Below are 24,035 nucleotides of genomic sequence, written 5' to 3'. Positions count from 1 at the left end.
TTGTTTGAGCGTTAGCTCCGATGGCGCTGACGCTAACCCACCGAAAAGGGGAAGTGAAGCTGCGGTTCGTGCGTTTTTATTTTAAAATCCGCTGATTCCCTCCATGAATATCCCCAAGAGAGAGAAGCATACTACAAGCTTTTGACCTTCTAACTCTAACAGGTTTTACACTGGCGTTGGGAAAAAGTGTATCTCATTTTTTCCGCCGCATGTTTCTAGGGGAAGATTTTAGAGACGGACTTGTAAACATTACAGGCGTGGGTTGAGCTGAGCCGCTCACGTCTACAGCTTTGCTCTGCGTGTGACTCGCAGGCATGGGTCCAGGAAATGTGAGAGCAGTTGACTTAAGAGAGCCTACAAAACACTTCAGGCTGAACATTTTTTACTACAGTCTTTATATTTTTCTGTAATTTTTACATGCCAACGTGTCAGCTCATCAGATAAGTCCTGAAGATATGAAAATACTCTTTCTTGCCCCTCTCAGCCCCAAAGCAGGGAACCATACAACAGCTGAGAGGATAAGGTAAATTATAATCTGTTGCTAAGTGTGTAATGGTTCATCGGGTGTTGCTCGGTATTATATTCCCAGTGAGGCTAATTTGGGCATAGCGTTACGAGTGCCTTCTGTCCATGAACCAGAGTTATCTTAAAAAACATGGTGTTGTAGGAAATGTCGATTTAATTTCACAATGACTTCAACACGCTCAAGAATGCCCAACCACATTACCTACCACCCACGGACATACATTTCTTTTATTTCAGGTCCCACATTGAATCAGCAGGACACACTTGTGAGCTCAGAGATGCAGCAGGTTTTCAGTCTCCCGCTGAGGTGGCAAGCCTTATTTCTCGAAATCCTCCTTTTGACGCTGCACTGGCCATCCATCTGTTTAAAGCTGGCAGGCTTCTCTTAGGTAAACATCCTTGCTGTAACATGATCTGTTTACTTTAATCTTTATTTTTGTGTGTGTGTGTGTGTGTGTTTCAATACTCACTATCTGTTCACCATATGTCAGAGGCACTTTCTGTTCTATGTTTAACCTTTATACCAGAAATCCAAGCACCCTTTGGTGTTATCTTTGGAGGAACAGACATAAATGAAGATGTGAAAGTTGAGCAGAAGCGTGTGGCTATGGAGCAGGTGCTACTCAAAGCCAGGTGATGTTACCGCAAACAACTTGTTTAAACAAAGTATTAAGTAATTTTCAACAACTGAAATCAATAAAAAGGTTGTACACTTTTAAAAAAACATTTATTAACATTATGTATGACCCTTACCATCATTGTTGTTCAGGATCAGAGTGTCAGAATTTTCATATTAATATTGATGGATATTTTCTGTAAGTATATGCTAAGTACCACTACTTATCTGTGTAAAATGGTTAACCTGATGATTATACGGTGTGTTGTAAATATTGTGGGTTATGGTTTATTTATTATGAACACTCAGTAAGCATCAACACACTGAGTACAGCTCTACAATCAGGGATGGGTACCTTTCACATTTGAAACGGTATTTGGCAATTGGTATTGCTTCCAATTTTCTGTACTTCTGTATGTATATGTGGTAACAAATATAATTTTTTTGATAATAAAATTTCAAAGTTTTCAATTTAACATATGCATTTCTCATTAATAATATAACTTGCAATTCTGTTTTCATGTCACAAGGATGCACTAAGGTACCAAACATGATACTGTTTGATTCAACGTGAATTGGTCCCCAGTACTATAGACCTATGAAAGTAAATAATTCTGTACCCATCCCTACATACAATGCGAGTATCATAGTATTTGTAGCACCCATCCGTAGACTGGGTGTAACTAAGAACACTCTGAATCTAACTCTTCCAGTTCATGGGTCACGTTATGCTTATTCTTCCACAGTAGCATGTGCGTAAAGAGGGAACTCCTGTTTATAGAGTAGTGTTGACAGTGATGTCTTGTGATCTTAGATAACGGATTACCAGTCCATGCATGATAGTAACCTAACTTGTTTCACAAACTTCCTCTCACAGAAGTTTGATGCAGACATCATCACCTTGAAGTGTGAGCAGAAAGTAAATGTACTTGTTTACAATTTTGAATGAAGTTGTTTATTTCAAATCAACAATACAGCTACAAATGGTATTAATATAAATTGCATACTTACCAAAGTCACTCTTTGTCTTATTTCAATGCAGCTGGGCACTCATCCTTTAAGCATTGCTGCTGATTTTCATGTAACAATTCAAGATTTGAAACTATTGCAAAGCATTTCAATCATACATGTCTTGAGAGCTGACATGAAAGAACAAAACTGAACCCAGAACGCAAATGCGACTTTGCTCGTTGTCCTCTCCTTTCCCTCAGTTCAAAGAGTAGTTGCTCACTTGCATATCAATATCTCGCCTTATGCTCTCAAACCAGACCCTGTTTCTGTTAACACTATGATAAAAATACACAATGTACTAGAGGGTATCCATCTAGTAAGTCCTGGGGAGATAGTTTTCTTATGGGAGAAGGGAGGGAAATCCAGATCTCATGACTTCAAACATCTGAATCCTCACACCTCCTGCTGCTATCCTCTTCTCACGCAAACCTTGATCATGATATTCAGTCACTACTTTGAGCCTGTTGGCCCATTTGTTATGGCACGCTCACATGTGCTCAAATTAATATATCCCCACTGTTTTCACTCCACATTCTCTTTGTTTTCCTCTTTGTATTCACAGTGAGTTCATCCTGAAATCCTTTGCCTTCAAACCACTAGCAGTTTTCTGCTCTCACGCACTCAGTCTCAGCCTGGAGACTGGTGTTTTACTGTTGTTATCACTGCTTTTTGCTTTGTTGCCGAACAAACTCTCATAGCTTTTTTCAGAGACTGAAACTTTAATGTCAGCAATGAAGATTCTTTTGTACCGAAATGGCTCTACACGAGTGATAATGAAGTGTTTTTTTCTTTTTAATCAGGTTTGCTGTTGCATTTACAGAGAAACTAAAAGAAGAGGCAGAGCTATTTCTGGTATGATTTTATCCTTTTGTATTCATCAGCTAACGTCTATTATGCAGCACTTCATGTCAAAAACACACCGATGATTACAAGCACAAGCCTCTGCTAGCTTGGCTTAACATGTTTGATGCTCAATTACAAGAACATTTCTGTTAGTGCTAACATGTGGGTTCATTGGTATGTGACTGCCTGCTTTGCTGCAACCCCCTGACAATTATTCCTGAGAAAGCACAGGGGCTGAAAGTGAATTGTAATTTGTATTTAACATAAACAAAACATTAACCTAATCAAGAAGTGAGGTCAGAAGTTTTTCCTTTGCACTTAACGGCACATCAGCTGACAGAAGGAGCCTGACAGCTTCAATAAAGGAGAACAGCAGGGCTTTTACTATACAAACACAATACTCAGTCCTGTCCTGTAATAGTTTGGCATTAAAACAATATTACCATGTTTTATTTTCAGATTAGGTTCCAACCGTAGGCTGCAGATTGAGGCGAGTGGCGTGCTTTATCTCCCCCCTGTTTAGTGCTGACAGCAGGCAGACAGGACAGGCACTGAGAGGCATTGCCACGCTTTTTATTGTGACAGAAAACACACATAGGGGATGGATCCAGTGTGATAACATCCAGTCAATTACCTTTTTCACCCCCCTCTGATTTATTTTGTAGCACCTCCATTATCTTAGCAACTGCTCTCCTGACTCACTTCAAAAGTTTTGATCTGACTGAATGAGCGAACAGTGAACAGCTCCAAGTGCATTCATTGACTCTTTCTTTTGATTGACATTAAGAGAAAAAAAACACGGGTAGGCAAAATCAAACACATCTATTGTTTACTGTTTGACTTAAAACACATTAATCTATGAATTGCCCCTTTATTTAACTGTGATTTTCCTGTATTTTCTCTTTTAAGCTGTCCCTGAGCAGTAAGATCTATGTCCAGCCACAAGGTAAGCTCTGCAGGAAGAACACTCACGCCTCCTACCGTGTAGCCCTGGCTTGTTGCTGAAGTGTTGCATTAATCAGCTTTGACATTTTTTCCTCCATTATCATGCTGACTGCAGTACAGAGTTCTGTTTGCTCTTGCCATTGGCCGCTGTGCCATGTAGGACAGCCCAAATCACTCTTCCGTGTTGCCTCCCACCAGTAGCCTTGTTTGGCAAATAGTGTCCCTCCACAGATTAGAGAAGAGCCCTCGGCTGGCAGCACGGCTGAGCCTGGACGAATGAAAGCTTAATTTTTATGCCCACTGACGGATAATGATCTGAAGTGCCTCTGACATGCACCACACAAAGTCATGTCTTTACACACATATTTACCTTTGAAGCTCTTTCCATTTGGGCTGACTTACACTGGTTTTTATGAACTCAGTCTGTGTTTCTGGAATAAAAGAAAAATGTAAAGAATAGGTATGAGAGCATATGTGATGTTTTTAATTAAAATGTTTCTAATTCAGCGTCTGTCAAAATAAACAAAGTTCAAGAACGCCACAAATATCTGGACAAATTTCCTCTCATTCTTTTGACAATCTGATGTTTTTTCTTTAATGTTCTGAGGATGTCCAGTCAAAGCTTGTTTGCCATACCTTTAATCCATCTGTTTACTTTCTGTCTGTTTAAAGGTATCCACACGGAAGCAGCTGAAAACTTCTGCTGGACTGAATTCTTGAGGAGCTCAGGTACTCACATCACTCCAAGCTGCAACAGACTTGAATAATTTTCATGTTTTGGCTGGGAATTATAATATTCAACCAATTACAGATCTTGTTGCATTTAGTCTTTTTCATCCTTATGTAACATAATTATGATAATCATAACAGTGGCTCAGTCTCAAACTGTCGCAGGATGGTTTGTGCAAATCTGAAATCTTTAAAGGAACAGAGGAGTTTTATACTTTGATATTTAACCTCTAAGTAAAATCATTTACTTTGACCAGCAATGATTGTGACACACTTTCTTCAGTGTATTGCATAGAGGCCACTGGACATTTTATATGTTAAAGGCTAAGCTACCTCTGTGTGCAGAGCAAGGGGCAAAATCTGGTTTAGAAAAATGAAGCTATGCAGAAGTGCTAAAAGTTGAGAATCTGCATGAGGCTGGCTGCAGAAAGACCGTAAACCACATACACACCAAGCCAAAAAAAACCAACAGATTTTTATAGCATTAAAAAACATTTTTACAGCCTGGATCAGACTATTTAGGTCTGTAATGCTAATTTTGTGATTGGCATACTTTTTAGAGTGGGCAAATTTTTTTCAAACCTAGTCGTATAGAAGATTTTAGGATCATCTGATTGTCTAATCAGAGACACAGCTCAGCTCACGTGACTGACGGGCACCCTGTAGCTGTTACAAAGGAAGCTCTGCATCTGCTAATTGACGTTGCAGTGACTGCGTCTTTATTTTATATAGTCTATGGTGCTGATTAAAAATCCATTCAAAGAGCTCTAAGCTGAAGAGAAACAGTCAGAAAGGAGAAACTAAATCTGTGCTGTGGTAGATGCATCCATAATGTGGTCAGGGAGGAGTTCATTTCTTGGGTCTTCTCTCTTTAGTCAGTCCTCAGAGCTTATTTGAATAGCTCTGTAAACATCTACATTTACACAAGCAGCTTGGTCATTGCAGGATAATGTCCATCCCAGGTGCATTAGTGCTCACAGAGAGAGCACTGATGAGTCCAGAGAGGAGCGATTGATTAATGGCTGCACAGCGTGGGGCCATTTGTCATGATGCTTCACAACTGGTGCAAGAAATACTAATTGCCCACAGTCACTCCTACATTTGTTATACTCAGAACAGAAGACAATACTGTTGTGCTTTTCCTTAGATGTGGTGAAAGCACTGCAATTTGGACTGGAAGCTCTAACAATCTGTCTGCATTTATGTGTTTATAAGGTATAATTTTGTCTCACCAATATTTTTTTATTCTTCCCACTTTGTTTTGAGGAGTGTTCAAGATTTCAAACACACAGTTTTTTTTTCATGTTTGTGTGTAATAAGTTTCTGGTGCTGGCTGTCCTTCTTTTGAACTCCAGTGACCTGCTCTTGTCAGAAAATATCACACTTTTTAACTTAATCAGTGTTTTACTTTTACACAAATGCAACAGCAATAGAGGATGGAAGCATAACTCTGTGATCAGGATTAGAGATAAATAATCGTTAATTTAAAGCAACATGCTGTGCATACTGTATATACTGGGTAGGAGTTGGTTTAAATTTATTCCACATGGCCCAGGGTTGCTGTATCACAGTACAGAGGAGGTCCACTGGTGTACATAAAAGAGTCAAATCCGTTGAGCTGCCAGTGCACGATGCCTCTCAGTGACAGTTGTTGTTGACCCCCTGCTGTGAGCCTCATGAGGTTATGCTAAGGAGATACCGCACATGTCAAACAGCACTGCAGAGGGAGCTGAGATGCTTTGATTCACTGAACAACACAGAAAGCATGTAGGGGGGATGTTGTTGTTCTCGTCCTGCCATTTGGTTCATAAGGGATGCTTATTGAATGTATTACACTGGTCACTTTCACTGGAAGCTCAGTGTTAATGGTAATTTATCATCACAACATGAGGGTAGATTAAATGCTAAGTGTAACCCTGTTAGGATATCAAACTGCAGAAACAGGATGAGGGGACAGTGTGCAGTGGGGGGCATGTCATACTTGGAAATGTGCCTTGGTTGATCTTGTACCGTGTTACATCTTCCTGTTTTTTTTGTCTTCATGAAAACAAAAAAAACTTCAGCTCAAGGCTGAGTGAAATAAACAATACACTGTGATTTCATTCCAAATGTCTTCTTTTGCATATTGGCTCCCCCTGATGTTCGTTTGTTGTTTGTGTCTTTGTAGAAGGCAAGTGTAAAGCTCCATATTATAGGATTTGATTTAATTCATTCAGTCATTTTGGCTGAACAAAATGTTTTGATATCCAGCTAATTTACATGTGCAGCTCTAATCTGCAGAGATGGGAATATATATTTTTATGACTTCTTGTGACAAGCATCTAACATTTCGACACAAACCGTTTTCTGTGTACAATCAGTGAAACGCTTTGAAATTCACACACAGCCACAAGAGAGGGGCTGAAAATGGAACAGAATAGGATTTATTGCCATCTGCACTGATACAGGACAGTGTGGCCACTAGTTATTACATCTGACAAGTGGAAGCATTTCTGGAGTATAAAGAAGTTATAATGTGTAAAAATGTCTAACCTTTTAGAATAACACAATAGCGGCCACATTTAATTATTTCCAGTTTGATCTTCACATTTTAAGAAAGAAGGTGTCCAAAGTCACAATTCTCTCTTGAAGCTCATGTGTCCCCAAGGTTTGGGTTGTGGGGGCCTTAAGTGATTTGGCTGGGAGTGTAGGCAGTGTCAATGTGGTTACCTTAAGGAATGGAGCCTGGGTCTGTTGCTGTGTGAGTTGTCTTTAAATATCAAGTGGTTCTGTGGGTGGATATGATGGACAGTGGGAGCTGGCATGGAGGAGGGTGGGTCTGGGACTCCAGAACTTACTATTTCACCTCTCCAGTGTGTAATGAGCTGAGCTTAATGAAACAAAAGTAAAAGGAGGTGATAACCCCGGTGAAATGCTTGCCCGCTGCTGCCCATTTGTCTTAAGACTTTGAAGTTTTGGGAACTTCAGGCGCTGTGTTGTAGTTGACCTATCACAAAAGGAGTAAAGGGGGTGGGTTTCTTCATTGAGAGCTCATTCTTTCTTCAAGCACAAGTACCTTGTGTTGTGGCTCAAGTTCTGACTGAAGTCTATGCCGTCGCTGTCACAGACACACAGTAAGGTGGTGTGACTTGTGCTTAAGCAGAAGCCTGAACATGATGTGCACCTCTTCAGAAATGTAACTCAATATGTCAAAAGTGACAGACTGTAAACTCAGCGATTAGTCACCCGGTTAGCATTGCAAAGTATTGCAGAGAAATTATTGACACTCCACACACAAGTACGTTGTGCTCATGACACCATATGTTACAGCTGTGTAACTGTGATGTAGAGCAGCGGTCTTAAACAGGGGGTCCATGGAGGTACTGCAGGGGGTCTGTGACATTTTTAATATTTTCAAGTATGTATTCTCAAACACTCCACACTGCTGGAGACATAGTAGTGTCTGCAGACAGAGAGGCATTGCTGCATTAGAGCCAAAATAATACAGTTTTAAATTGACTTTTCTATTGACCATCGGATTAATACCAATATGCCTCAAAATGCCAAATATCACGCTGCTATTCAGTCTATCCCTTACATAGACAGATAGACAGATAGACAGATAGATAGATAGATAGACAGATAGACAGACAGATAGACAGACAGATAGATAGATAGATAGATAGATAGATAGATAGATAGATAGATAGATAGATAGATAGATAGATAGATAGATAGATAGATAGATAGATAGATAGATAGATAAGGGGGCCCTGCACAGTATCTCCATCAGTTAGGGGGTGCTTGGTCTGAAAAACAAGAGTCAGTGCTGAGGTAAACAAGGCTTTACTGTTGAAAAAGTATTTATTGGCAACGTTTGTGTTCCAACATACTGTATAAGTGCAACGTTTGATGGATTTTGGATCCCTCCTCTTTTCATCCGCCTTGTGAAATAAAGTTGGGCTGCTGGGTATTTCCTAAAATCTAAAGTACCAACAAAACAACAATATTTACAAGCAAAGGAAGCTGAGCCCGAATGGTTTATTTTCACATAGGATCATATCTGGGCTGACAGTCAATTACAGTCAAAGTTTTTTGGGTGGCACCTACTAAAAGTATTTCTGCACACTGATTTTACACACTGTTTTCTTGAGGGTGAGATGGACTGTGTGGTACCTCCTCGAAGTTGTGGATACAGGTCTTTTGAGTAGAGATGCTTGCTGACCTCTGGAGTCTCAGAATCAAAGCTCTCCAAAAGTTGAACACAGAACTCTCTGGCTTAACGTACACTCTGTCACCCTGAGATTAAAATTTCATCCTTAGATGGATATATGCTGCTTCCACTCACAGGCCATACACATACCCACACATAGTGATGAAAACAGACGGGGATTGTTCGGAGTGCCCTCTGAAATCAAAGGCAAACTTACAGAGATGTGTCTAACATAGAATTCACAGCATCGCAAAGAGACAGAGAGAAAAGATTGCTGCTGGCACAACACATGATTCGTATTCTTTGTTTTCCTCCCCTGAGGAAAGATGAATAGTTTTTTATTTCTTTGAATTTCGCTCTCATTTTGACAAGTCGGAGCTCTGGTAGATTTCAACTGCTCTCCATTATTTTCCTTCACCTTCCTCTGGGGTGGTGACTTGTTTGTTTCCCTTCACCAACGTGACTCTCTTTCATCCTGTGAATCAATGCGAGGAACTTTCGATACAGCCCTCAGATTTAGAGCTTTTTTGACAATCGGCTCCCAGGATCAGGGTCAATGCCCAGACTCCACGCTGTCATTTTAAGATTCTCTTTAATAGCATTAAAGAGCTGCTTCAGCCTCCTGATCTGGACTTATCTGGCAGCAGGGGATTTCACTCGATTGTCACTACGCTTTAAGCACGTGCGCATGTCTGTTGTGGCATTACTGTTGAAATGTTTTGTTTCTCCACTTTTTTCCCCAGCACTTCTGAAACACATTTTGTTCAGAGCTTTTTCTTTCTTCTTCATTTGGATTTTGGTTCAACAGCTCGCTGCAGTGCACTTGCAGCATTTCAAGTACCTTTTACCTTTTAACAAATGTCTCCGTGAATGACTAAAGTGATGACTGTGTGCTGCTACTTTACCTTTATGTCTTGTTATTGTGCCTGGGACACTTTTATCGAAACTGTTTGGCATATTTTCAGCAGAAATGTTACATTACAGAGGTTTTACAGGATTTTTAGATCTATTCTAAATCCCTGCTGAGGGCTGAGAGATCTGCATGTATGCAGATACATAGGGAAAAACAACAAACCATATTTAACTTCCAATCTGAAACCTTAAACTTTTCATTTCACCACCTCACTTTACATTTACACACAACCAGAGTGACTCTGTAGGGCGGCGTAAAAACTGGCAAGATCACTCCAATTTTAATATCATGTCCCCAGTCCCAAAACAAGGTTAGAAGTAAACATGAGAGGTTTTTTATTGTCCTCAACGAATCAAACATGACATTTGTTAGGGCTGGGACGATATGCTTTTCTCCAAATTTGATTCTTTTATGATTTTTGGAGTGCTTTTTTAACATCAGACCATGTGAAAAAGTTAAAGGATGATGACGTCTACAGACTATATCAGGAGCCATATTTTCCCACAAAATGCTCATCACATGTGTGTCAGTTTCTAGGATTTATTCAGGAGATCTGACATCTCAACTTTTATCCAACCAAGATTATAAACAAAGACTAAAATGAAGGACTTAAATTTAAAAAAAAAAAAAAAAGGTTTTTGGACAAAAAATACCCACAATTTAAAATTCTTGATCAAAAAATCCCAACACTTCAATGTAACGTTTTTTTTCTCCCACCCCTAGCATCTGTAGTTTCACTTTCCCTGCAGGGTTAACCTCGGGTCAGAAATTTCCCTCATCCACAGAAATCTGAACATCTTCTCGACAGATTGGCACAAGATTTGGTTCAGAATTTGCTGTCTGCAGACAATAAATCCTTATGACTTCAGTGATTCTTAAGCTTATCCTTAAGAAGAAAAATGAGGTTTACATTTTGGATTTTTTTTTTTTTAAGACGTTCATGACCCCTTAGGTCTTTATACAATTTAAGCGATCCTAATACTTTTAATTCAGAGGATAGAATATCAGAGGGGTCAGTGAGCAGATACCTGCAAACAGTTTTACAATCCCTTTGTTGTTCTCTGTTTGTGGAGAGAAACCAAAGCATGCCAAGACACCATACTGAGAAGGATTAGAGACATGTTACATGGTAAAGGTTTAACATTAGCATGTTAGCAGAAAAACACTTATCAACATGATTTCTTCTCAAAGAACATGAGCCTGATGGGGTGCTGAGTGAAATGTTAAGTTTTAAGTGTTAATGAAGAGTGGTTTTGTTTGTTAACTGTACTGACTGTATGCAATGATGGACTTCCTCCCACTAAACAATACTGAAGTCAAAATACAGTTCAACAACAAGCACTGATGTCATGCACATTATGAGCCACAGTCTGAGCTGCAGAGATGTTCTCTTGTTGCAAATAATGCAATAATTCTGCAATAATATTGCAGAATGAATTGAATTGATTCGAACTGAATTGCGGCCATTCCACCAAATTGGTGCTGTTTGCTTTTTATCACTCTCAGAAATGAAGTTAAATTTCAGGCTTTTTTCAACCCTAAATCTGATAATACACACATTGGACGACTCAAAACATTTATTGGCCCATGTCAGGCAACTTAATTTCATTTTTCTCAGTCCTGTTCCTAAAACTCATGTGACATCTAAAACGCACAGTTAAAGTCTGTCAGCTCATTTCCTGCTGCTTTTCTGCAGCACTCTGTGGTAGCTTGGTTCCCTGTAAGTATTATATACACATCCTGGAAGTGATCTTAAATCTAAACAATTTACGTCATGAAACTCTGATTTATAAGAATCTTAAAAATCAACATTATGGTCACTGATATTCATGCTAATAAATCAATTGACTAGAAGACTAGAGGACTCTTGCTCCTGTTAGTGGTCCTCAGTCCTGTTACTTCTCATTTGAGTAACAGGACTGAAAGTAACAAGAATGAGATTCTAGCATAGAATAAGAAAAGACATGGAATATATCCACATGACATTTATGCTAATAATATGTTGACACTAACAGTGATTCAAAAGAACCTGCATCTTGAAAATAAAGAAATACCATCAAAACTGTAGTTTAGGTAACAGGGCTGAGCTCAGATTTTAACCTTTAAAGTCATAGTTGAAGTTTCATTGAATACAGAGAAAAATAAATGAGTGAACTTGCTTTTGGCCTTCCCATAGCCTGCAGAGGATCTGAATGATGCTACTTTTGTGAAACTTGTGACAAGGGGGTAATATGTTGGCATCACATGACTGAGTGAAAACCCAGGGATATGTGAATTTAAACTAAATAGTTTTTGATTTGTTAAGAAAATAAACTTAAAGCATAGTTAGGATCATGATTAACATAAATGTGTAAAAAACATTACATTTCCAAAGGATTTAAATTGTTATATTTTATGGTAAAGTCTAACTTTAGGAAGCAGGGACAGGCAACAAATGCAACTTCTCCAGTGTTCAGAGTAGTTTCAGTTATGTTGCAATGCTAAGTAATCTTTTGAACATTTTTTCAAATATGCAACCAGATCAATGTGCAAGACATTTGGCTTAATCCAAATATGTATTTTACAGTTAATTTTATTATGCATTTAAACATTTTATTACCAGGGAGCGCAAATGGCACTAGTTCAGTGGAATGGCCAATATCCTTTTATTGATCCCAAAAGGGGAGATTCTTTTGTTACAGCAGCTCAATAAAGACAGAAACAAAGTGCAGCATGAAGTAAGAATAAGAAATAGTAATAAAAGTTAAGAATTTACAGTGTGGACAGATTTACAACAAATAAAATACAAGAATAAGAGTTATAACAACACTGAGTATGGAACTAAGAGAAATGTAAAATCGTGTTGTGGACAACATGATAGTGTGATTCAAGTCATTTTAACATCAGGAGGTGGTGCTGATGTTATAAACTCCTTCTGTGGTTGAGGGGAATGACCTGCGGACTCAGTCTGCTGCTGAACCAGCTGCTTAAGGCCCACAGGAGGGATGAATTTATGTAATTGTGCAGTTTTTTCATCAATGTAGAGCTAAGAGCTGTGAATGGATTTGCATTATTAGGAGCATACTGAGGTGTGTTACAGGTGTTCACCTTGTAACTTCTTACAGCCTGCTTCAGCTCCACCTCTTTGACTCTGTTAGACTGATGCAAAGTTGGCTTGAGTCAGCATTTCCAGTATGGCCACCATCCAGAGCTTTCCTCTTCAGATGAGATGGGATTAGGTCCATGTTTTATACAGACTTTGTAGAGTCTCTCCTTTTTCTCCATCCATAGCTCACATTATCTTAACCATAAAATTCTGCATGGTCTCACATGCAGAGCAAGAAGTGCTGCTTCATGCATTTATCCCCTCTCAGCTCGATTACTGTAATTCCCTTTTCACCAGCCTCAATAAATCCTCCCTTGACCATCTATAATTGATCCAAAACTCTGCTGCAAGACTGTTAACCAGGTCCAGCACGAAAACCCACATCATTCCCATTTTATTCTGCCAATCAAAGTCAGAATAAAAACCTTGTTTTAACCTATAAAGCCAGCCATGATCAAACACCTGTGTACACCTCAGACCTGCTCTGTCCTTACTTCACCTGCAGATCCCTCAAGTCTTTGCTGTGCTGTGTGTTGAACTAAAAACAAAAAGACGTCTTTGAACTTGTGGCTCCAACTCGTTGAAATAGACCTCCTGTTCACACGCTTTTGATCATTTAATTTTAGCATGTTATGTAGCTGTTACAGTTTATTTTTACTTTTAGATTGGTTTCAGTAATTTATCCTCTTTTCAGGTACCTTTTTAATATATTAAAGGTAGATTCTGCAGGAATTTTCATTACCTATTAGTAAATACAACATTCAAAATGGGTTGACTTGGTGCCAGTGGCAGCGTACACCCACTGTCTGTGACCACCTGTAGCATCATGTTCCTACATGGGAGAGACTCAAGAGCCTGACTTGGCAAGTTAGCGCAAGCTAATCAAGGTTATTGGACACATATCTGGTTGGCAGAAAGCAAACTTGTGTCGCTCTTTGTCCCAAGTTGCTCTCCAAGTGGACGAAAGTGAGTGAAAGTCGGGCCAAACGTCACCCTTGTTTAATAAAAAGCTTTATCTCTATGCCGTTTTATTTTTGGTAGCTTTTCATGCGCCATGCGATGTACACTATCGTAGCCACATGGAACAGCTTTTTCCATTTGCTAATCAACACACAAAGTAACTTGCACACTGGGTGCTCTGTGATTGGGTGATCTAACCGCACCTACTCTCCACCTAGTAACATCCTAAAACAACCAAAACATCAACATACAGGCAGAGGAGGGGGTTTGGGCAGATGCAGACACTGAGGCCTAGAAGATTGTGTAGGTTCCTGTTATGGTTGCATTTTTTTTTTCTTTTTTTAGAAAAATCCTGAAAACACTAATATTATGTGAAGCACTTTGTGGCTTTACTCTGTGAAAGGTGCTGTGCCAGGCGCCGCCCTGTTGGTTGTGGCTGCCTTTTGCAGCAGCTCTGTCTTCTTTTTTTCCGTTTCTTGAAATTTTTTTGTCTCTTTTTTGTAATCTTTGTATTTGGAGTGGATCATCACTTTTTATGGCTCATTTGTTGGTCATAGACACCAAACTGGTCATGTCTTTAGTGTTATTTTTACTACTTTTGTGCCTGTGATTGTCTGGGGACCCTACATGTAACCATGGCTGCATTGTTTACATGTGAAATCAGCTGTTAGCAGCCCGTAGCATGTCAATGCTAACTGGTGCAAGGCCTGATGTCTTTCCGCAAGGTGAGGAGAGGGAGAAGAGGACAACAGGCTGGTACTGAGGTGTGAGCTAAGAAGTGATTAAATCGGCCTGTCCTTTAATCCGTCGTTATTGGGAACGTAAGATCTATCTCCAATAAGACTTTAATGACAAACATTAAGTTTGAGAGTTTTTTTTTTTTTTACCTGTATTTTGATTATTAAAATTCCACCGTCTGAGAATATGGAAGAGGAGTGGTTGAAGACCTGCTCCTCACCCTTCATCTTTTTATCCAGTTTACAATTTAACATCGGATCAAGTTTAAAGCATGAACATCAGAGACTCAGACTCAGTTTTGCTGCCTTTCAGTTTAATTAAGTATTTCAAAATGTTGTGTTGAGTCATTAGCCTCATGTTTTGTTAACTTCTCCTAATCTGAGTATGTTCAGTGTGTAAATTGTCACCCCGACACTCTGAGGGCTCCACAGTTGCGTCGCTGTTTTTGCACAATGATTGGACTTCAACCTTCGAATGTTTCCAGCGGCCTATTCCCCTGCTGAGTGTTACAACTCCGATCAGAGAATTGCGAGTGCACATTAGTCACTGCTGTCTTATTTTCCTCATGACCTTGGGTGATGTATTGCTTTCATTATCTGCCGATGTACTTGGGATGTTCATTATGCAGTGTTTTGATATTGTGCTGCTGTCTCTCTGTGTGTCTGGCTCCTCTCCAGGTGTAAGCCGTGAGAGTGGAGATGAGCTGCGTGTTTTCCTGCTGGTCTGTGGCCTCAGGAGAGTCAAGGACCCCCTCTATCTGGTGGAGGTTTTTTCAGGTAGAGCATGCAATAATTATGTACAACACCAGTTTTAGGCTTGTGTTGGTGATAAATACATTATAAAGTCATGGCAAAGCAATTAAGCCAGCTGCAAGAGGCCTGGATGTTACTTGTTGGCATGTTTTCAACCTTCATGCTAGGTAAACCCTGAAAAAAACAAACACAACCTGCATGTTTTTCCTGTCATAGTTTGCGGTGGAGGCAGTGGCAGTGTCCTCATAAATTAGGGATGAAGTGAGATCTCTGAGGTTGAGTTTCAGCTAATTGAAAATTTATGTGAGAGTGCAATGAGATTCTTCTGACAGCTCAAGTTGGGCCTGTAAAGGGATTATAGAGTATGTCGCCTTTATAGTCTCTGCCTTTCATATACCCACTCTTGTGTCCTGGAATATATACCTTCTCTTTAAAGTCTCACACATCCTTTTCTTAAATTCTCTTTTATTTAATGTGACTTTCAAAGCACGCAGTTATGGAAATAAGGCAGCACTAGAGGGCGTCAAATTGTATATTCAAGTTTCATCCAGATAGGAGAAGTAGAAGTGTGTGTTTCCACATCTTGGAGGAAATTGTTTCAAGTTTGTCTGCTGGAATATAAAGTCTAACGTGTTAAGCTGGTACAGCTCTGAGGTTTAAATGCAAAACATCTTGACTGCTCTGGGGAGAGAGTGCTGCTTTTTTAGTTTCTGACTCAAACAGTTACTTTTCCTACATTTGCAGTGAAGAGACAGCTGTATGTCCTGTCTTTCAGAGTGGCACGGGAAGGATCCGCTGAATGTTTTGGTCATCATCGGGCCAAAGGTGAGTAAACAGTCAGTACGCTGAACCATCTCTCTGTACAGTGATGCTCTGTGCTGTAGGAATAACCTGTAGTATACCTCTCCAGGTATCCAGGCGGCCTCTAATTGGATGTAGCACAGATACTGGCTTAACTCTTTAGCAGGAATTAGAGGCCATCGTGGGAGGAAAAGGCAATTATGTCAAGGGTCACCAGCAGCGGCAGCAGCAGTGGCCTTGTGTATTTATTTATAATTTATTTGAGCGTCTGACTGTTTTGCTAACTGCTTCATACACTGATGTGTCCTCTGCCGTGGATTAGCGCTCAGATTTAACCAGTGACCTGTATAGAGGCACCTCGTTTAACTCTGTGCACATGGATGGACATTTATCTCTCCATGTGCTGGTTTCTGTTACAGCCGATGCAGTTTGAAGCACAAACACACAAACATGTTTCTATCATGTGTGTTATTTCCTGAGGACATACACAACACATACACACAGCAGAGAGCCTTCACGTCAAGTCAAATATTGGAAAAAAAAGCAATAAGGCCTGTCGTGATTTATGATGATTCATAAATCATGGCACACAATCAAATCAGAGAAGGGAGGGTTTTTTTTTTATACATTTACTGTAAAAAGTATCTTTTTTCTCTCTGATTGCACTTTTATGTTGTGTCTGCTCGATGCTGCAGAGAGAAAGATAGGAGTCACGTCCCACCAACCAGCAGCAGCAGCAGCAGCAGCAGCCTCACCGCTCTTACAACTGTTCCTCCTTTCCAATCTCTCCTTCATTGATTTCTCTCTTCATCTCCTCTTCCCCCTCACTTGCTTTGATACCACATCACTGTACAGTTTTTTAGCGTCTGTTCAGTCTTTCAAACGGCGGTGTCAGGCGAAAGGTATGTTCTGCTTTAGTTTTTTTTTCAAAGACAACTCAATTAGACATGGCTAGGGGCTCATACATGGTCGCACCGCTGCCTTCCCGCTCTCCCTTTCTCTCGCTGTTCTCCTGCTTTGTTGTTGTTTGATGAAATGCTTCAGTGGAAGCAGGGACGTGTGATTCGTGCTGACACTTCTGAATCAGAGTGGGAGCATGTTTGTTTGTTTGCCTGAGAAATGAAAAGCCACACACTATTATTATGATAAATAACGTATTTGTAAGAAGGCCACGTTCCGTTTTGGTAATTACAGGACTCCTCTTTTGATTTAACGTTATTGAAGATTCAATGGAGTGAAAGTAAAGCCTAAAAAATCATAAACGGGACTATCATGCGTACTTTAAATCCACAGCTACTTGGGCAGAGTAATAAGCGCTGTGGCTGCACGGCATCTGTCATTAGGAGGAGAATTCAGGTCAGTTTGTCAGCGATGATACGTCACTCCTCTCAAACTGGGCTTCATCAAGCACCACAATAATAGTGCGGCATTCTCTGTGCTATTATTGTTCCACATTAAGAAGGATTATTCTTCCATGTTTTACTCAGTAATGTTTGCAAGCTTATGCACCAAATGTTTGCTGTTTGAAAGTGAAGTCAATATGCTCGAAGTATGAAAAGAGCAATGACACTTTTGAGGAAAAAGGAGATTATGTTTGAAGATAACCAAACACTGGCATCACGGCTGCTTCCTGTCTCTGACTCGTCATATTAGTCCCCCTTGATTTCTGTCGATTCACAGAGTTAACAGCACAGGATCAGTCCTGTGCTTAAATCAGTTGTTTGTTAATACAGCCTTTATCCTGATACATCCGCGCACTGGTTTTACAATGTCTGCTAAATCCCCAGATTAGAAGCAGGATACCAAAGTCTCCTCTGTCCAGATTCTTTGAAATGATCGCATAACGTACTTTACAGTAAGTTCCTCTTTGAAATTTCATGAGCTATAAAATGAAAGAGGAGGAGAAAAAAAAAGTAGCAGCTTGCTTGGCAGCATCTTTGACCTAAATTGCTATGCTTTGACTTTTCTGTGGGCAGGCTAATGCACGCAAATCCCACACTGCAATTAATCAGATTGGCCACCCACCCCATCCTGACCCCAATCTCTGAAAATAGAGGATTTACACAGAATGATTTGCCCATGATAGAAATTATTATTAATTGTGTCATTGTTTATTTCATCCTCCTGATTAAGTCATTGCTGGAATCCTCGATAAAAACACTGTTTTGTTTTGTTTTTTTTCCAGCATTTGATAAACAAGTTTCTCTTGTTTTTTGTCATGTGTCTGTCTCTCTCAGATTGATCCTGTGCTTTCTGACGACGTGGAAGCCATTGTTCAAAGGTAAGATTTCTTTTTTTTGGTTTGCTTTTCTTCCCCTGCTTCACATCTCATGAAAGAAAACTTGAGCTGTGACAGTTTAACAGCAGACACTTTATCCTGTGAAAAAATTTAAAGACTGCTTATCTTTCTTTTTATCCCACGCAGCACTAGAAAGTAAACGCAGCTTACGGTTATCTCAACATTATGTAAACAATGTAAAAAACTCAGCAGAGTGCTAAAATCTGGTTGTTTAATATCTGTCCTGCTCTTGAGTTTTAGGGGATCTCTCAGGTTTTTTTTTTTTTTTTTTTGCCGAAGGCCCTCGCCACATCAAAGATGTTTGCGGCAGGAAGCTGCCCTCTCCAGTTAGGACATTACCTGGACTTACTGTGCATGTCACACATAGTGCAACCGTGTTTCCTGCCCCCCCAGCTTGTCACTGCCCTTTAGCATCATTCACGCCTGCGTGAGCCTCGAGTCACGCAGAACTTATCTCTGCTTCTGCTCCTGCAGAACAGCAGGGGTCTTCTTGGCCCAGGAGAGAAGCCAACAGGAGCTTCACGCTGCCATGAAAAGGTGCTTCGCCGTGGTCAACAGCTCCATTTCGGAGGGCATGTCAGCCGCCATCTTGGAGGTAAGCATCTCCAGGATTCATGTGGTGACAACGCATATCTAATTTTTTACTCGTGCATTGTGGAGCAGAATAATACTTTGGTTATGAGACTTTGTTTATCAAGACAAGAGCTGAGAATTATCCAAGCAGAGCCCTGCAAAAAAAAAAAAAAAGACTACAACTGTGTGAATATTTACAGCAGCTCTTATCTTGTTATTTCTTACTCAGCTACAATGTTATCAGACCACTTCAGGGACAATTACCCAAATTAATTGCTTGACTCCAATCTTCCTATTCCTGAGTGAGCAAAACCTGCAAATCCACTTAATCTCTTTTAAACTCAGTCGATTAAGACAATCCACAGTAGGCTTAAAGTCTGATTAGTCTGTTAGCATGTTTCACTCAACAACCTGCTAAAGGTATTAGCTGATACAGATTAATTCTGTAAGTGAACTAATGCTGTGATGAGCACAAGAGCCTATCAGTAAAACTGCCAAAGTGTTTTGTCGTAAAGTACGAGTGGGTTTTTGTCTTTGACATTATAATTCTCGACCTCTGAGCGTCTGATCTCTCTGCTCCAACAGGCCATGGATCTCGGGGTGCCAGTGTTGGCGCGGGACATTCCTGGAAATGCAGCCGTAGTTCAACACGAGTTCACTGGCCTGCTGTACTCATCTCCTCAGGTAGATAGGGACAAACAGTGACCAGGTCACTATAGACGTTAAGCCCTGCTAAGCTTTAATACTGAAGATAGAGAGGATAAAGTGCATTATCACTGCAGCCAACTACTACTCCTTTAACCTCAACTGACCAGCAAAGCGCTTGATCACTGAAAACATGGCACTGGATTCATCTGCAATACTAAAAATTCAAGAATCAAATATAAGGAACAAATGGATTTTTCTTAGATTAGAATCAAAGAGTGCAGCCTGCAGGGACAGAGCAAAGATACAGCGCTACCACACAGTGATGCAACACATGGTTATCATGCAGGAAAGGGCAAAGCAGCTAGTTCCCATGAGGACTCTTCAGTCGGGTACTTAATGAGGTTTGATGAGAGTTTTCCATAAGCGCTGTCTGTCTGCTGGCTGCAGAGAGCGTCACTAACACATTTCCATCTGACTGTGTGTTCACATTTTCTCACCATGTTAAAAAAATGAACGTTTTAGCCCCTGGGTGACTTTGTTCATCTTGAGGTTTTTTTTTTTTTCAGATTAAGATTATTTGCAATCATTGAGGATCCTGATGTTAAAGGTAGAGTCTGCATAATTTTCCAAAAAATAAAATGTCAACGTTTACAGGAGTAAAACTGCTCAATTGTCTCCTACGGGCCTCTGTACAGGTGTGTCAGTATCTGTATCTGCTTCAACACTCTCCTCAGCCTGTATGTTCATGTTTTGGTTGTTTCAGGACTTTTCTGAGTGGAGTATGCGTGGGTACATCAGACAATCACAGCCCACCCAGTGGACAAGTAATTTTTTGTGTGTTGATGACATGAGTAGGAAAAACCTAACTAAAGTGAAAAGAAACACCAAATAGATAAAGCTTTTTCGTTATCGAGGATGAATCATGAGTAGCAACGCAAGTTTGCTTTCTGCTTACCAGGTATGTGTCAAACACCCGTGATTAGCATGTGCTAACATGCCAAGTCAGCTACACAGCTCTTGAGCCTCTACCACGTTTCCACGTGGTAGAAACGCGATGCTACTGGTGGTTACTGGGCTAGGGGGTGTGTTCACATGGTCACAGTCAGAGGCAGTAGGGGTGCGCTGCAGCTGGCACTGAGCCAAGGAGGAGGAGCCAGTTTGAATGTTTTGTTTATTAGGGGTGGGAGAAAAAAACGGATGTACCGTAGTATTGGGATTTTTGTTTAACATTTTTTTCTGTTCAAAAGTCTGGTTTTTTTTTCAAATTTAAATCCTTCATTTTAGTCTTTGGTTAAAAGCTGGGTTGGAAAAAAGTTGAGATGTCAGATTCCCTTAATAAATCTTACAAACTGACTCACATGTGATGTGCATTTTTGGGGAAACTAGGGCTCATGATATAGCCTGTAGAGATCACTATCATCATTCAGCTTTTCACATGGTCTGGTTTGAAAAAAGCAAACTAAAAGTCGCAAAAAATAGGAACTATTGAAGAATCGCAATTTAAATCAAATTGACACCCCAAATATTGTTAAAGATTAAAATCGGTTAAAAAGCAAATTTTCCAAGCTGTTCACTTACAATCAACAAAAAATTCTGCAGACCCTACTTTTAAAGCTTCACTAAGAAATTTGTTTTTCCCATTGATTTTGGTGACCCCTTTGGCTAAAGCAGTACTGCTTATCTCTTTGCTGAATATGGCCTGAACACGAGTAAGCAGTGTTTTTCAACACCTAAGTCTCATCCATCTTTGCTGTGGAAATTTTTGAAACTTTTCTTGTGCTGTTAATCACTTCATCTGACACCTACCCCGCAGCAGCTGACTCAAGCATTAAGAGTAACTGCAGAGAAATAATCAATCTTCATTCTGATGGTCTCGTTTGCTTTTGCAGCCCTTAAAGAGGCATCAATATTAATATCAGTCTGTTTCACAGCCAGCTAAAAAGTCCTCACAGGAGCTTTAAGTTGGCAAAAAAAGAGCCAGAGAAGTTAACAGGGAAACAATGTAAGCCAGCGTCAGCAGCAAAAGGAGAATGTCAAAGGTTGAAGTCAGACGACAAAGGGCTTAACCTCAGTGCTGTCATGACAGGCAACATGCACTAGCGTGATGTTGTTGTAACAGCTGAGATAAGCCCTCTGTGGGAGGAGGCGGGGCGGGGTCACGTGCGCTCAGCTGAGCTGCCAGGAAGAAGCTCTCACAGATGGTCACAGCATCTTGGGCTGGATAAACCATGACCTCAGCCAGAACCGACGGGCAATGAGTGCTAGTCTTTCAGCCAAAACTTTCCATGCCGTGGATCGCGCTCAAAGAGTTTGTTTTCTTTTCTGCCTCCCCCAAACCCTCCCCCTCCTAACATCTTGGTTTTGATTGACAGTCTTTTAGGGTATTTAAGCCGTCAAAGTAATTACATGAGAAGTTTAACTTTCAAAAGAGTGTCTAAAGAAACAAACACAAGCACTTAAAGGCTTTAAGGAGAAAAATGGCACCTCCTGTCTGGCTCTATAATTTGCTCTAAAAGTGAAGTGATTATAAGCACGCTGCTCATAAGTTGAGCTTTAATCCTGTAGCGGAGGATTTATAGCTCTCATATGGCCATACAGAAGAGCAGTTTGCTAGCAAGAGCCTCTCCAGACATAATCACATCATTTGAGTGAAGTGAAGTAGAGAGAATTGGCCTGCTGACTGGCATTGGCTAAAACTTTGTATGCCCACTGGCTCTCTGCTGCAGTGAACGTTGGCTGCCATGTTGCAGGATCCTTTTCAGCCACTTCACTTTGTTTTGTTGGAGGCTTCACTCAGTCCTTTGGGCCAATGGTTGAGCAGGAAGGATTCAGGATGCTATTTAGTTACAGCACCTCCTCTTTACTCATCAATTTCATCCTCATCTTCCCCTCCCTGTCTCCCTGTGACAGCTGTTATTACGGTATTTTACTGTAGCTGTCACTTTGTTTGTTCTCTCCTTCCCTCAGAAGCAGCTGAGAGGTGCCAGCTATTAGGATAAACTGACATGGTCTGTCGGACAACTGTTTTTAGATCTCCAGCCATAAATTCCTCCATCCCTTGGCTATGTCTATTCCTCAATCAGTGCATGGGCTTTTATCAGAACTCAAGATGATCCTCTATGATTTTTTTTTTTTTAAACCTTCAGGCAACTTCGTGGCAAGCATTAAGTAGCGTTTGGCAGTAAATGAGAACTTATTTTGTCTCTGTCCCTGCCAGGAATTTGTAAATCAATCTCAGAGGCTCCTGTCAGATCACGGGCTGAGGGAGAGAGTGGTGAGGAATGGGAAACTCTACGTGGAGGAACATCACAACCTGGAGCAGGAGAGAGGAACCTACCAGCAGCTGGTGGACTCTTTACTCTGAGTTCAAGGTCGTACCTCACTATGTTTTCTTTCTCAGGAACTTTACTAACAAAGAACAAGGCATTAAAGGGATTGTTTGTTTTTTCCCCTTCTTTTCCTTCCCTTCTCATTTTGTTTTTTGACCTGTGGTTGAATTGTCACCGACGGGGGATCCTGATTTGCTCAAACCCTTTGTTAATAAACCAGCTGGGCTATCAGTCAACACAACACAGACAGCTCTCACTCGTAATTTGGCAATATTTAGGAACTCCAGCAGGGTTATCAACAAAGAGGCCATGCTGACAAGGAGCCCCTATGATTGTCATTATAAACAATACGGTGGCCAGTAGGTGTCAGAGGATTTGCGAAAGCAACAGCACAGATGCAAACACCCCAACACAACAGAAGTACAGCCACAACGGAAGTTATAGAGGTTAGTCATCCCAACGGAAACAGAAAAACTGTGAAAGTAGGTGAAAGATTTTTTTCTTTTTTGACTTTAGCTTTGATAGCCCATTGACATCATAGTACGTATATTTCTAAAATTACCAGTAATGTGTCATCTTATATTTGGCTTTATATATTGATCATGTCATAACTTTTGCATTATATGTGTATTCATTATAACTGAAGATAAAAAGAAAACAATCATTTACTTACTTTCACAACTTAACTGTATCTGTTGGGATAACTAACCGCTTTTACTTCCGTTGTGTTTTGGCTTTTGCATTTATGTTGTCGCTTTTGCAAATCCTCTGACACTTACCAGCCACTGTACAACCCAGTTTAAAAAAAACAACAAACAAAATAGTGCATTGTCCCTTTAAACTCCTGTATTTACGTAGCAGAAGTGTAATTATCAAAGTTGTCTTAACTGGTAGATTTCAAAAACCTTGCAACAAAGCTCTTTTTGTGAAAAGCCTGTTTTATCTGCACTGCCTTATTGAAATGATGCTGCAAAGCACTTTGAACCAAAACAACTTATGAGGAAATAGTTTTTTGATTTGCAAATAAATTGAATGTACTTATTCATGATGTGTTGTTATTTGTGGTTTGTTGTAGA

The 24,035-nt window shown here is 40.2% G+C and overlaps 1 protein-coding gene across 1 annotated transcript; it reads left to right on the top strand.

The window, feature by feature from the left end:
- The first annotated feature begins 31 nt into the window (after positions 1 to 31).
- Positions 32 to 23,967, top strand: glt1d1 (glycosyltransferase 1 domain containing 1). The gene is made up of 12 exons (XM_074669910.1): positions 32 to 523; positions 763 to 914; positions 1,053 to 1,158; positions 2,953 to 3,004; positions 3,905 to 3,941; positions 4,613 to 4,669; positions 15,235 to 15,333; positions 16,085 to 16,134; positions 18,348 to 18,391; positions 18,884 to 19,004; positions 19,568 to 19,666; positions 22,848 to 23,967. Exons 1-12 carry the CDS (start codon positions 456 to 458, stop codon positions 22,992 to 22,994), a joined length of 1,032 nt encoding a protein of 343 aa, XP_074526011.1. The 5' UTR covers positions 32 to 455; the 3' UTR covers positions 22,995 to 23,967.
- Positions 23,968 to 24,035: the final 68 nt, after the last annotated feature.

The sequence above is a fragment of the Halichoeres trimaculatus genome, unplaced genomic scaffold, assembly GCF_033239565.1.
Source record: "Halichoeres trimaculatus isolate MK-OKI-2021-1 unplaced genomic scaffold, fHalTri1.1 fHalTri1_scaffold_5, whole genome shotgun sequence".
Lineage (NCBI taxonomy): Eukaryota > Metazoa > Chordata > Actinopteri > Labriformes > Labridae > Halichoeres > Halichoeres trimaculatus.
This window is presented reverse-complemented; position numbering and strand designations above follow the sequence as displayed.

Excerpts from the sequence above, each read along its gene's own strand:
- glt1d1 (XM_074669910.1), top strand. The coding sequence starts at position 456 with ATGAAAATACTCTTTCTTGCCCCTCTCAGCCCCAAAGCAGGGAACCAT. Across the intron at positions 3,942-4,612 it reads GATCTATGTCCAGCCACAAG|GTATCCACACGGAAGCAGCT; the intron begins GTAAGCTCTGCA and ends GTCTGTTTAAAG. Across the intron at positions 15,334-16,084 it reads TCTGGTGGAGGTTTTTTCAG|AGTGGCACGGGAAGGATCCG; the intron begins GTAGAGCATGCA and ends CCTGTCTTTCAG.